Here is a 15,897-nt window from a genome sequence, read left to right as displayed (position 1 = left end):
CTCTTGGAAACACAAGTGCCACACATGTGGTTAGTGAAGAAAATGCCCCCCCTTCCAAAATATTTGCTGTTAACACTTGAGAAAACCCTGACAAATGAGAATGGAGATCACAGATTGACAATCAATGACCCTTGCAGTCTCTCAAGTCCCTGCACTCCGGCCCTGTGATTTGAGTGACAGGCTCTAAATGCCATTTGAGTCAGTTTCATATTTTCCTGTGAATCAGAATCTGGCTTCTCTCAGCTTATGCTGCTCTCACTATCACGTGATCCCTCCAAAGGACTTGAATGTTCACTTTAGTAACTCTTGTGTCATATATAACTTGGCAGGTCTGGGAAATTTCCTACTTGCTAAGTTTTCCTTCCTTTGAGTTCTTATTCTACACTGTCCTGTTGCTACTTTCAATCACATTATCATTAGAAATGAACTCTATTGTGCTGTTTCTCCACACCAGGTCTTGTCCTCTGTACTATGTTTATAAATCTATGCATGATGTCAGCATCACTGAGTCACTGAGATTTTCCAGTAAGTTTAGATGTCTAAATTAGGTTTTTGCACTGTTTGTTTTTTCCAGAAATGCATTAGGTGTTATAGATTTGGTTAGTCTTTGTTAATGGCATTCTGCTTGAATTATACCCACAAACAGTAAGATCAGAGTTTACATGTACAATTTAGGGAAAGTGTGCGTATTAAACCATTTCTGATTCTACTATAACAGTGCTTAATCTGTGTGTTCATCATGATAAAAGGAAGTTCATGACTATTTCTAATTATTCATTGTGTATTTCATGACCCCATAGTCCCTGGAAGCTGTAGGTATATATTCAGAGTGCAATTACTGTGAAACGTTTGGATGTTATATGTCACCAGAGTCACAGAGCAGGGGAAGTTTGCATTCATTAGGCTGTTTCAAGGCATTCTCATGCAGCAACAAGAACATTAAACTCATTTCTCTCAAGGTAAAGAATATACATGTTTATGTAAAATTTCTTTGATTATCCTTTTTAATTAGTAAACTTTTAGGAAGTTTGTTGCCATGAGGAATTTTGTAGGCACATCAGCTTCTATGATTTTATGCAAATGTGAATTTTCAATACTCTTAATTAATTATCTAAAGATATAAATCCGATGGAGAATTCATTTTGTAAATTTTAAAAGATACTAAACTATTGAGAGCAGCTGTGAAATCACACAACCTCATCCTCTTGCTGAGGGCTCTAATGTCAGTGCATAATCATCATTCTGTGTTCTGCCTGCCATTTTTACCCTAATCTTACAGTTCAGCATAAAGCAACAAAAACCTGATATTATTTAACCAAACGTTGAATTTAGATATAAACACTGTGATTTATTTGAAGCTTAAGAGGATTTTCCAATGAAAGGAAATCCACAAACGGAATAGGGAAATCTCTAGTCTCTTTGACCACGTCAGGGTGTGGGGAATGCAAGAATGAAAAGTGATGGCAAAATATGAGATTTAGGAAAAAATTGCCACTAACAATGTACTGTTGGTTGCAGGCTTAACGGCATGTACTCATCAATAATGACGTTTTAAAATTTGAATTGGAGACATTGCTGATATCTAGCAGATTTCAGTAAGTTTGTCAATGATTCGGGTTGATAGATATAAAATGTTACATAGTATAACTTGCATGAAGAAGATGTAATGAGAGGCACACAGGGCCCAACATTACTACATTTCCATAGGGGAAGCGGATCACAGGAGGATGAGGAGTGAGGAGGACCAGGGTTTCAGCACCAACAGTCTCCATGAAGCTGCTCCTATGCTGGGACCTGGAAGGGCTGGCTCCAGGGAACCCTGAGCCCCCTGAGGGATGCTCAGGTCCCTCAGAAAGAACTGCACAACCCTACGCTATCAGAAGCAGGATCTGTGGGTTCTGATCGATAAAGAGGTGAGGATTGTGACTGGGCTCACACTGAGCGCCCCTCACTGTGGCTCCAACTTCCATCCAGACTGTTACCAGATTCCCTGACCTTCACTGAGACATGGGCCAGATGACCACAGCAGAATTTTATTTGACTCAAGTGATGATTGGGATCCTGAGGACTGGAGAATGTGTTCTCCTTTAAAAATAAACTGAGACTTCAGAGGTAAGACAAAGACATAAAAGCACAGTGTCGGGGATAAGAATCATATGCAGAAATTTCTAAACCTGACAGTAAACAACATCCACCATCCTTTAAATGTGCTCTTTGTCTGTATACATGAAACAAAGTTGGAGATAGAATATATTGAGTTGAAAAAATAGATGAAGGTAGTTTATTATATATCTGTACTGGTACAGAAAAATTTGATAGATATTTGGAGATGAAGAATTTTATACTTTCAACTGCTTTTAAAGAAAAATAAGAAACACTTTTTTCATGAAACAATCTTTTGAGGTGATTGTCAAGAAAGAAAAGACCAAAGGAGCATTTTTGTCTTTCTTTTCTATTTTTCCTTCCTTCTTTTTTAAAATCTGAAATGACTAAAGATCAGAAAGATCCTTATTTTCCTTAATGGGCACTTAGTCCTGTAACATCAGTGCACCCTCTAAATAAAAATCCATGCGTGTCACTCAGTCACACAGTAGTTTGAGAACAAGGACAGAAGGACAGAATAATGAATCAGTGGTTTAAATTTTATTATCTGTGCCACATAACCTTGATAGAAATTTGTAAAATTACAGGCTATAATGAATTTGACAATTTTTCTAATGTCTGAGTAGTTTTGAAATGTCATACATTTCAATATCATAATTGAGTGCTTTAATTTATTACAACCTTTATGATAATCCAAATAACTGCAAAATTAAACCTATGTAAGGCCTCAATGTTACAACAAATATTACAAACAAAATTAGACATTTATTCTACTTGGAGAAGACTGTGCAATGGGCATTTTCTGCAATGGGCAGATAAGAGTATATGTGGAAAAATTCTTCCATGGTAAATCATTGTGAATTTCATGATGGAAATCATTATTTTTAATGCACCACATTTAATGAGACCTCTTGATATCATACTAGATAACTGTATAGTCCATATCTCTACAGATTTTAGTAATTGCCTCTATATCCATAAACAAATTTTGTTGTCTGTTTTAAATTCGAGTATAATAAATGAGCAGCATTGAATACATAAGCACTCAAACTTATTTGAGTTGAAGCTTCCAGTTTCTCATGCAGTTCAATCAGTTTTGTACTTCAAAAAATGTGTGTGTAAAGCCTCCATCTAACATGTGAGGAAATCAGATTTACCCTTCAGTGCCAGATGTGGCAAATCTCAGGGGGCAGTGGACTTCCAACTTGTCAACTTGCTCCCTCTCCCACAGCTTCACAGCCCCATAGTCAAGGCCAGTGAAGGTCAGCACTAAGCTTAGGGTCCTCACAGCATCCTTTTCACTGTCTCTTCTCACCTGGAATAGTTGTCAGATGATTTCATGTGCAGGTGACAGTCATTGTTGTGTACTCAGCTGGCCTTGGTTTAAAAGGCCACTGCTTTCACTTCCCCAAATATGTACAATTGTTTTCGATTTATTTACAATATGTGCCATTTAGAGTTTTATTTTATTTGTTTGTTTGAATAAATTTATTACACTGAAACACTTGAGGTGGTAGTTTAAAAATGCATGAAGATTTGATCCAGTGTCATCACAACTTTAATATAACTGCATATTTCAGGCATTTATTAATGATCTTTAATGGAAAAAATAAAATATATTAAATAATCAGTATGTGAACTTTATCAGTGATCTTGCCCCAAAACAAACTTTGAAAGTTAAAAATTATGAAATCAAACTAAAAATTCACGAATATTTAAATCTTTAAAGGCCTTGATTCTCGGTATCATCAATTTTATTGAATTAATTTCTCACTCAAGTGTGTAGATTTAAATTTTTTTCATACAACATGATGTAATATTTCACTGTGGGTTAAAGGGAATGTCACTTTTAGTTTTCATACAGCTGACAGATAGTTCTTGTTTTTATCTTATTACCTTAGTAGATTCTGGCTATGTGTATACCATACCCAACCTATGGACTATGGCATATATATATACATATATACATATATATACATACATATATACATAAATACATATAAATACAGTCATGTATTATAACCATTCTTACAAGTATACAATGTATTTTTCTAAATTGTTCATGTATGATATGAAACACTTAATTTTTTTCTTTACTATGCAAAGAATAGGAAATGCAAAATTCACACTCTGAATAACGGATTTCCTAATTGTATTACAGTATTTTATTATGTTAATTGCTTTTGGGGTATTTTTAAGTGGACAATGAATTATTTGGGTTTTTATGTGGCATTTTACATAGTTTAGATTTTAATTCTTTGTTTCTCTGCCCTTTCTACTAATTGTATACTTACTTTTTTAAATGTCATGAAGCCTGCCTGAAACAAAATGCTTTAATACTTGTACCCTTGGGACACACTCTGAGTTCCACGTGTCCCGCGCGCCCCCTGCTGGTCCTAAGAACCCCTGCACGGAGGTTTTTGTCTGGGCTCACACTGATGTTCCCTCACTGTGTCTCTCACACAGTAATACAAGGCGGTGTCCTCGGCTCTTAGGCTGTTCATCTGCAGATACAGCGTGTTCTTGCCGTTGTCCCTGGAGATGGTGAATCGGCCCTTCACGGAGTCTGCGTAGCCTGTGCTACCACCAGTATTGCTAATCCATGTGACCCACTCCAGCCCCTTCCCTGGAGCCTGGCGGATCCAGGCCATGTAATAGCTACTGAAGGTGAATCCCGAGGCCACGCAGGAGAGTCTCAGGGACCCTCCAGGCTGCACCAAGCCTCCCCCAGACTCTACCAGTTGCTCCTCACACAGGACACCTGGAAACACAGAGACATTCTGCTCAAGAAGCTGTCACAAATGCCCATTGATTATCCCACTAATGCCACTCACTTACTCATTTGGTATTTATTATTTTTCATGAATTACCTTTTAAAGTAGCAAGAAGCAAAACCCAGCTCAGCGCCAGCTCCATGTTGAACCTTCTGTGCTCAATGCCAATCACCAATTGGGAAAAGCTGAGTATCCAGGGCTGGGCTCCTCGACAGAGCTGTAAGACTAGGCTGCTTTTCATCAGCACAGCGAGGCCCTATTTGCATGCCATCTTGTATAATACAGCCAGTTCTATTCTTGAAGTCTCAGAGAGGGAATAGTTCAAAGCACATGAGAGTGTTTTGAGATTTGTTTTGTAATATCCCTAGTATACGGAACTCATGGTTCCTTCTTTTTTATTCTTCCTGCTTTTTTATTCTTACCAATATGTTATTAATGGATTGGGTAACTTCGCAGGAGTGCAGATGTGTACATAGAATGAGGAGCATAATGTTCTGTGGCATGAGACATTATAGGCTATAAACTCATGCTCTCGGTGATGTCCCACAGTCTTCTCACAGAACACAATGGCTTGTTGAGGACTTCCAGCACAGACTGTTCAAGCTGTACAATGAGTGTCACGTGTCTGCTTCTAATGAGGGATTATGACATTATTATTGTGTATTCTATTATATTCATAAATGGGTCGACAACCAGCATCTTTTTCAAATATATGTTCAAGGATCTGACAGCTTTTCTTACCTCTGGAGAGGTAATATATCATTAAAAATACACTCTATATATATATATATTATGCCAAAAATAAACATTCCATCTTTATTTTAATGATGAATAAGTGATACACGTTTTGATAGAATTATACAAATAGTTAACTATTCACAAAACCATGCCCATTCTCAAGATACCTCATGTATCTACTCATGAATTCCCCAGTCATTTTTTCATAAAACTCCCTTCCTATAAACACTTGCATTCTATACCTTTGTAAACTGAAATGTTTATTGCTGTATGTGACAGTTCCCTCTCATAGTGACAAAAATAGCAGGCTACTTTTGCATGATGATCATGAGACCTGTGTATTCCCAAGCATCTATGTTCCTCAGATTCACAGTACTTTTTCTAGAATATGCAGGTTTTGGCAGCCCTCCCATAGTAGCTCACATAAAGGGGTAAATATACACAGGGGTAAATATATTCTGTCAACGCCAAAAATGCCTTTCATTCTCTGCACTCTGGAGACCTCACCAGTGAACTGGAGAGGGTGCACTGTATGCTCTCCGCAGTGTGTGTGAGCCTAAGACAGAGAGGGGAAACTCAGACACTAAACGTTGTGAAGTCCTTAGTCTGGACTTTCCTTCTACGCACCACCTATGGAGTCGCTCCTGATTCCCTGAAGATCCCGAGGACACTGTGCTGGTGCACAGCTTTCCCCACAGGTCCAATGCACCAGATCCCTTTTCTTGGTCCTGTGCACCTGCTGCTGATCCTGAGCGCCCTCTGCTGGTCGGCACCACCTTGTACATAACTTTGTACCTGGGCTCACACTTAGATACCCTCAGAAAATGTATTGCACATTGCAATACGGTTGAATTTTCCACGGACATTGAGGAAAGTTACTCAGAGAACTTTTTATTGGTTTTAGAAAGGCTGACTTGTCAGGGATTATTGACCAATTGTCCCTCCACTGTTACCGTCCTGTTATATCCACTCAGTTTCCTGCCTGGCAGCTAAAGGAACCAGCTCTAGGGGCAATGTCCCAGAGCTGCGCCAAATAGAGAATGTGAGGCTCAGAGACGGTGACTGAGAGGGAGTCATGGGCTCTGGTACGGTCTCTTGCAGCAATCGCTAAAATGGAACAGTGAGAGAACAGGGCAAACACTGAGATTAGATGCAGGATCTCCACATCCTTCTGTCTGAATTTTCCTAGACTCATATATGGCAGACGTCACCAGAAACAGGAGGAACCAGCATTATACTATGTTATTCTAGACTAACTTTACAAATCTCTGACAACATCTTAAATATCGAGCAACAAAACTTTTTAAAGCAATGTGCAATATGAACTTATCTGGTAGCTTGAAAAACATTTGTATCTGCAATGCAGTCTTGCACATGAAGATCAGAGGGAGACAGAGGATGGACAAATTTTTGTGTTTGCCTCTGGGTAGAGAATGCTGACAGCCTTATTAATTCATCTCTGAGTCAGGAAATTGGGGTGAGGATTCCTGAGTGAGTCAAGATAGAGTGCTGAGCACAGCTCCATCCCTCCTCACAGGGAGACACTGAGAATGAAAACTATACGTTCTGACCTTCAGTATTAAGAGCAGCAAATGTTGGATGGAGGAGTCACTTTGTATGTGATCGCTTCAGCAGGGAGACAAAAGGGGCCAATGTCATCTCCACTGCCACGAGTGCTGTTTTTCTACTTTTGAGACAGATTAATCCTAGGGGAACTTGACCCTGTGACCACACAAGTCAGATATTCTGTGTGTTGCTTGTCACAGCTGGGCTGGAACAGTTCCTTAAACTTGAGCCCAGGGCCCTCTCAATTCATGGAGACATGAGAATCCATGTTCTTTTAACTATTTTACCCACATCATCTTGATATGAGGAAAAAAAATTCCCAACCTAGTAGATATCTAGTATGCGTTCATGTTCTCTAAAATTGATGAATGAATTTTAGGAACAATGTACATTAAGAACGGAATATAGTTACAGAGAGAAAGAAAGCTTCTTTCTGAGAGACAGAAGTGGTTCTGAGTGGGTGGCCAGAGACTTTGTCTTTTCTAGGGACTTCTATATAGCAAAACAACAAAGTGAGGCAGGGGCAAGGAGGGGAAAACATGGGAACACACAGGGTGGGCATGAAGTGGGACAGAACTGTGATCACCAATAAGATTAACTGTAAGGTAAAATTGATTAAGTTAAGGACAAAGGGGAAACAATTTATAGTAAGCAGGCAGGAACATAGAGCACTGACTCTTCTTATAGAGCATTGGAATGGTGTCTCCTGGAATTAGAGAGTGGCAGAGGCCCACGTGCAATATCAGTGTATGTGTTTGATCTTTTTTCTTGATACCTAGCCCACAGTGGGAGGCGTCTATCTCTACCTTAGGTACAAGGTATCTGGGCTTCTACACTGTATCCTTTGAGAGCTTAGACCTGTCTGACTGTCTATAGTATTTCTATCTAACTGAGCTGCCTATAACAAGCCCTCCTCTGAAGACATAACACAAACTGCCATGCGGGAGTAATGGGCAATGATGGATCTGGCTTCTACAGGCAGAAGGGTTCATAGTTGATCAGCTGTAAGAGATACTCCGCAGAGTGTTATCTAATGACCACTATATATATCAAATATTTTTATCTTGATGAGGTATACAGCTTTAAATCTGGAGAAAACCAAAAAGAAAGAATTATGTATGCATTGTCTAAATAATACAATTCTTAGGGTAATTATGAGTACGTTGAACAAGGATTTTCATCAAAATAACTAGTAATGACTTTCTGCAAGGACAAAGTCCAGGGAATTTTACAATCTTATATATCACAGAGTTGTCATCTTATATCTTGAACAGCTACTTAGACATTAGCAGAAAGATCAAGAATGTAAGCATTGCATTTTTACAACTGCACAAGTACCTTCTGGGCTAAGTACCTCCTATCTCATGGCTTCTGAGTTTGGAGGATGGCTTGTTTTACTGATTTTATCTTTTTTATTTAGGAGAGAGAGAGACCAGCTTCAGAGTCATTTTTGGCCCATTGGATATAGCTAGCTAAGGGCTTGATATGGATCGTAGAAACTTTTCTGTAGACTGAGTCTGGTGGGTCCCAGTATAAGGAATCTGAAAAAAATCTAGTATACTTGTTCTTGTGTTTATCTGAATGATGTCTTAAGGTTTGGAATCCCATAGGCAAAAACCAAGTTTAATCAAAACATATGTAAGAAAAATATGATCATTATACATAAATGTTAAGTTTAAAAAACTAGTTCTAAGCAACTTAATCATACAGTATTCAGCAAGTTGTCTCCTGGCTGATGATCTGTAGTTCTGATGTAACGGCTGTGTATTCTGTCTACACTGAGCTCCAAACACTGAAACCCGAAATATTGAATATTGTTATCCAAATATTGCAGTAATTTTTGCAGTCTTCCTCACAATCCAAAAAGTTATATTTTAATCCCACTGAGGCATTATTGGAAACCTAGGAAGTTAACTTCAGTCTATCATCTCCAATGCAATTCACAGAGAATGTAAAGACACCAAGACACATTCAAAGTTAAGGACATCCAAGGAGTTCTAAGTACAATCCTTGTGAGGATGTATGGAAAAAGGCCTTGATCCTAGAACTGTCCTAGAATTTATTAGCTTGTGAAGGAGGAGGTGGCTTGAGGATGTGTGACAGTGAGTATGAGACCTATGTAACTTGAGCTGACTAGCCAGTTAGGAAGAAAAATATCTTTGCAAACTGCACAGAGAATGACACACAGAAGAATCAGTCTGCATAATCCAACTAAGTAGAATTGTTTTTGGAGGTTCTTTCTCCCATTTGTCATCTGCAAACTTTTGTGCCCTGAGACTCAGAGCCTCTTTATTTTCAGGCTCATCCCAGTTGGCATTCCTGGAGCTGACTGGCTCTGCCATCCACTGCGCTCGTATCTTTTACAGAGAGCACTATGCAAGGAAACAGGAAACTGTCTGATGGCTCTAGAGTTACATACCAGAACCTCGGCTGGTCTAATTTGCAATGGGTAGATCCAATTGAAGACAGAAGGAAATTCCATAGTCAGATCTGTACATATCAGCATATGGAACTAATCCTCAGTAAAATCAGTGTTGCAGGAATTGTTCTGCATTCAAGAGGAATCACTCGAATATCTCCTACAAAACTAAAGACAAATTTTAGACATTTCAAAGATCTCCAGGAAAATGAAATTTCCTTGAGTAGTGTGGACCCAGCTACATTTCAGGACATGGCGTGTTCTGGAAGATGACCTTACCTGGGGCTGAAAACAACAGGTGCACCTGGAACACCATGAGAAGCAGGAACTCTCATCCCTGAAACCAGACACAGCAGTGCTGATGATGGCCCAGGTGAGGTGCAGAGCTGGGTGAGGAGCTAGAGATATTTTTTTCCCTTGGATGATATTGACTATGATTTCCATGGACACAACTGGGGAAAATGTGTGACATGTATGGGTGAAGACATAACTTCAACTGTGCTTTCACGAAGTGTGCATGTGTGCAAATGTGTGTTTCAAATAATCTTGTAAACACTTGCATCACATAGTGCACTGATAAAATGAATAATATTAATTACAATATACATATATTTGACCTTTTATAAAAATTTATTAAATGATATGTGACTAATATTCTTCTATAATATCCTCTGTGACCCACTGATTGCTCAAGAGTATTTTATTCGATTTCCATATGTTTGTAGGATTTTTGCAGTTTCTTTTACATTACTTTCTAATTTCATGGTGCTATGATTTGATAACTTGCATGGGATAATTTCAATTATTTGCATTTATTTACATGTGTTCTGTGGGCTAGTATGCGGTCTGTTTTAGAGAGCATGCCATGTATTACTGAGAAGAATGTGTATTCTGATGTTGTTGGATAGAACACTCTGTATATAGCTATCAAGTCCATTTGTTCACAGTTGCGATTAAGTTCTGTTATTTCTCTGCTGATTTTCTGTCTGGTTGATCTGTCCCTTGGTGTCAACTGTGTGCTAAGGTCTCCTGTTATAATTGTGTTATTGGTAATTTGATATTTCCTTTCTATTAATATTTACATTGTATAACTGAATGCTCTGGAATTTGGTGCACATATATTAAAGATTGTTATCTCTTCCTCTTGACGTTTCCCCTAACCAGTATGTAATGGCCTTCTATATCTCTCCTGATCATTCTTTGTTGGAAGTTAACATTTTCTGCAAACAGGATAGCTACCCTCACTTTTTTGGGGTTCCTGTTGCATGAAGTATCGTTTTCCATCCTTTGACTTTCAGTCTGTGAATATCCTTTTGAGTTAGATGGGTTTCTTGTAGACAGCATATGGTTGGATTTTGTTTCTTGATCCATTCTGCCGGTCTGTTTCTCTTAATTGGTGTATTGAGACCATTTACATTAATGGTTATAATTGTTATATTGGTTGACATGTTATCTTTCTGCTGCTGAATTTTTATCTTTCCAATGTGTTGATCTGCCTTGCTTAGTGGTTTTTTCCTAGGTGGATTTAAACTCTTTTTTCAGTATTTTTTGCAGGGTTTACTTGGTAGTCATGAAGTTCTTCAGCTGTTATTTGTCATGGAAATATATTATTTCTTCTTCCGTTTTGAAGGAGAGTTTTTCCAACCTCAGTCTAGGTTGGAAGTCGTTTTCCTTTAGGATCTGAAATACTTTGCCCCATGCTTTTCTTGACTTCATTGTTTGTGTTGAGAAATCTGCTGTGATTCTGATAGATTTTGCTTTATAAGTTACCTGTCTTTTCTCTCTTCCAACTTTTAATATTCTGTTCTTATTTTGGATTTCTGTCGTGGTGATTAGTATATTTCTGGGTGTAGTTTTATTTTGGTTTTGGCTATTTGTGTTTCTATATGATTCACTAATCATAAGGTCAGTTTCCTCTCTCATGTTCAGCTATTGCTTCTGTAAATACCTCTTGACATCCTTTGTGTTATCCCCTTCTTTTTCATTTATCCCTATCAATCTTATGATGTTTTTCTTTTCATTATCTTGCAGCTGTTGAATTGTTATTTCCTGATACCTTGTTACTTTTAAGAGATCTTTTCCTTCCTGTTCACTAGCTGCAATCTTGTATCTATGTTGTGAAATTCTATCTTCTCTTTTGTGGAGGTGGTTCTGACAACATTGAATGGGATTTTCAATTTCCTGTATATATCTTTGAATCTGGTTCATGTATTCTGTTTGTTTCCTAAGTTGTTCATCTAGGGACTATATCTTTTTGTGTTGTCCCTATAATTTTTAACTGTGTCTTCTTTAGAAGTGTTCAGCATTTCTTTCATTTATTTAATCATTTATTCTTTTACCTGAGAGATTACTTCTAGATTCAATTCCTTTAAAGCTTCCCAGAGTTGCTTTTGTATTTCAGTTGCTAATATTTCAGGGATTTCAGATATATGGCATATATTTTATTCTATGTACATAGTTCCTAACATTTTTTTGAGATAGGATGGAGGTTTGAGATTGTACTTTGGTCTTTCATTTTGTCATTTTCCTATATTTCTGGGTTTCAAGTGCTGGTCCAAGGCTTCACTGGGCCTGTGGAAAATCATTTTCTATGCCCTCTGTTCCTGGGACTCCAGGCATCCAGTGCTCTGGATTGAGAGAGAATCACTGCAGGTGGTGCCCACAGGTCCAAAAGCTGTAGAACCAGTGAAGTGTGGCATGACGCTGTGAAGTTCCTTGGCTGGTGGGAGTGATGATGTTAAACTCTCGGGGCTCACAGAGCGGCAGGGACACTCACCTACAGCTTCCCAGTTTCCAGGATTGAGGGCACAGTCAGGCCCAAGACTCTCAGAGGCAGCCAAGCATTGCAAGAAACTTAATTTTACTCTTTTAATCATATTTTACAAGACCAAAAATTACTCTGAGCCCATTTATTTTTCCAAACTTTCTGTATTTTTCCATCTTCTGGTATATATGAGACTTTGCCACTTTTAAAAAGCAGGAATTCTATAATATTTGGAATGGTATGGTGCATGCTTAGCCATATATGTACATCTCTTCTGGGGTTCCCAAGAAGAACTGGATAAGGAGAGAAAAAGAAACCTTTCTTCAGCTGCTGCATCTCAGAGCAGGGGAAAGAGGCTCCAGAGAACTTTGGCCTCCTAGAAGTGACTCACAAACTGTGTTACAAAGACACATGTGCCCTGATGGGACAAAGCCAGCTGAATCAGGCAATGAGAATCTTACTGAGGGCTGCAGAGTTTTGTTGGAAGTCATTCTGAGGAGACCCTGATGGTAGGGAGAAAGACCCATGGGCCGCGCTGGCCATTCCTCATGGTCAGATACACTGAATTCTGTACCTTCAGGTCATGCAGAGCACACTTTTCATCTTTACAGAGAATTCAACCCAAGCCAACAGATGTGAGACAGCCAGCTATAATTGTAACTGACATGATTATCATCAGGACAGACAACACTGTGTTTGACTCCAACAAGAAGGTAAAATTAACAACTACAGAAAGTTAGAGCTTAAATTTTCTAAGAAACAACTTCACAGTACAGGACTTTTAAGAATTTTTACTTGCTTTGCACACAAAATAGGAAGACCAGTGCTCTAAAACATATGCTTGTCCACACTTCAAAGTCCTGAGCAATCCTTCCTGTGGGGATCCAAGCCACCCAGATATGCCAAGCAGAAAACAAAGCAAAACAAAAACCCAGCAAAAAACAATACCAGCTCACAAAAGCAATAGAAATTCTTCGGAAATATTCATTATCCAGAAAATTTAGCTGAAATTTAGCTGACTGTGGAACAAATGAAAATGCTTATCAAAGCAATAGTTTCAAAATAGGTCTAACACTCATGAACTCCATCCCTGCCACGATAGACATTTTGTTCATGAGGCAATCTGGCAATGAGAGGGGGTCTGAAAAATTTAACTGCTGATATGGTTTGTGAGACAGGGTTTCACTATCCAGTTCCGACTGCTCTTGAATTCACTATGGAAACCACTGACCACAGCTTAAGAATCAGCATAGAGTCACAAATATGGCCATGTTGTTTTCCCAACAAAATGTACTACCAAGTGCACATCATGAACTGTTTAATGTTCTGCCCATTGTGAATATTTCCCTTCACCTCTGTCCATCAAGGACATCCAGGAAGGAGGATGTGATTCTGCAGCTCTCTCCCTCTCTCTCTCTGTGCTGTACCAAAATGTTCAGAGTCATCTGTAAAACAGGCCCTTGTCTTCTCATCCTCTGCATTTGATCATATAGCACATTCCATGAGGCCATAGATATTGCTGTCAATTAAAAAGATGTATAGCATGCATAGTAGCCTGTGTACAATCTCTCAGCCTTTTCACTTGCCCTGCTTGTGCACAGTGGTGCTTCCCTTGGTGGTCATGTGTACACCTCTTCCATTTCATAATGAGCTGTGGCTGTGCATTTACAAATATAAGACTTAGTGGATCAGTGACATCCAGGTCTTGGATGTAGACATTTGTGAGTATCCCAAGGAGGCTGAGGACTCTGAGCTCCTGGAGTCTTGTATGATTATGCTGACAGATGAAGAAGTTTCCCTACTTACAGTGCCATAGAGATTTGCACACACACCCTCCCGTGAGGTTGGCTTTGCTGCTTTAGATGAGAAAGCCAATCCTGTGTTTGACCAAGCATGATAATGGGACATTCCTTAGGACCCACTCTAAACACTCATTTTTTGATAGAGTTTTTATAGTTTTCAGTCCATGGTCATTGGCTCCAAGGGAGGATGGCATGCCATAGTGAAATGATAGAGGAGGCTTTCTTATAGTAAGGCAGTGAGAAGTGGACGGGAACAGGGAGAAGAAAGTACATATTCCTTCCCAGGCCACACCCAGAGGGACTCCTCTCAACCCGAGAGGCTTTATCTCCAAAATCACAGCCAGCTATGAGCCCCTTCAGTGCACTAACTCAGTCATGAGCATCACACAGCCATGATACACTCAACTCTCAAAATATGAACCATTGAGTGCATCTGGGTTTTGAGCATAGAGGGATCCAGATAGGGATGCATGATAGTCAACTAGAAAGGAAACCCTCCAGTTATGACTCTGCATTCACAATAATGTTGGTTCCCTGAGTTCTTTGATTCTGGACCTAATTACTTGCCCTGTGCACCCCTGAAGGTAAATTCCTGTCTGGACTTACACTGATATCCTGGCACTGTCTTTGGACAGTAGTGTGTTTGTATACTCAATCATCACAGCGCTCAGATGCATAGAGAACCAGTTCTGAGACATGTTTGCAGATAGAGATGCGACTCTTGAGGGGTAGAATGTACTTAGAATTTTCACTATGTCTTCTACGCAACATCCACTCCAATCCTTTTCTTGGGTGCTGCTGCATCCATATCCAGCAGTTACCACAGGCAATGGAGTAACTAGTGGCTGTGCTGCTGAAGGACAAGGTCTGTGGGAGTTTCACATGGCCAGGTCCAAACTTCTTTGTCTGCACTTAGAACTGGATCCCCAGGGACAAGAAGAGTCAGACAGACCCATCAGTCTCCTGCTTTCCTAACCGCCGCACATGTGATCCTAAATTGTAGTATGTCAGCCTAAATAGAATAGGAAATATCTAAGAGATTAGTAAAGCAGAGCTTGGCATGTGTCTGTGGATTATTGTCAGGCTTTCCCCAAACTGAGAGGGGAAGTTGCATTCTGATTTAGGTGGCACCAACCTATCAGCTTGCGGACTGGAGGAATCAAAAGGGAAAGAAGGAAAATGGCCCTTTCTTCTTCGGAGGGGATGCAGTCTTCACTATTGATATTGGATGCTTTTTCCTTGTCCTTTGACATGACCTCTGAAGCCTTACAGTTCAAACACAGTTCCCCATACACAAACTCACTGGATTGGCGAGGAGCCCCAAGTTTCTGATTTTCACATCAAATCTCCAGCTCGACAGTTTACACATGAGCATTTTGCAATTTTAACATTTTCTCTGTAGGCTGCCACTGAAGCTTACTTAATGCATGCTTTGTATTTTATATAAAATACTAAAGATTTTCCTCTAATGAACCATGGAAATGTGTGGAGAATCTTTGACACTTACCTTGGAGTTTGGCTACAAGTGGATCTGGCCTTGATCTTGGAAACAACCTAAGTATCCATCAAATATGGAATGAATAAAAATGTTGTAGTATTTTTATACAATGGAGTACTACTCAGCTTTAAAGAATGATCACTTTGAAATATTTATAAATAAATGGATGCAACTTGAGGCCATATTCATAAGCAAAATAAGTCAAACTCACATGTATAAATACTGTATAATCC

At 39.1% G+C, this 15,897-nt stretch overlaps 1 gene segment (V, D, J or C); it reads right to left on the bottom strand.

Annotated features, from left to right (window-relative positions):
• Positions 1–4,499: 4,499 nt before the first annotated feature.
• LOC101787101 (immunoglobulin heavy variable 3-23-like) lies at positions 4,500–5,081 on the bottom strand. The segment is given in 2 exon segments: positions 4,500–4,864; positions 4,974–5,081. Coding segments are annotated over 2 exon segments (411 nt in total).
• Positions 5,082–15,897: the final 10,816 nt, after the last annotated feature.

The sequence above is a fragment of the Cavia porcellus genome, unplaced genomic scaffold, assembly GCF_034190915.1.
Source record: "Cavia porcellus strain 051 isolate PalLab524CR breed Dunkin Hartley unplaced genomic scaffold, mCavPor4.1 scaffold_8, whole genome shotgun sequence".
Classification (NCBI taxonomy): domain Eukaryota; kingdom Metazoa; phylum Chordata; class Mammalia; order Rodentia; family Caviidae; genus Cavia; species Cavia porcellus.
This window is presented reverse-complemented; position numbering and strand designations above follow the sequence as displayed.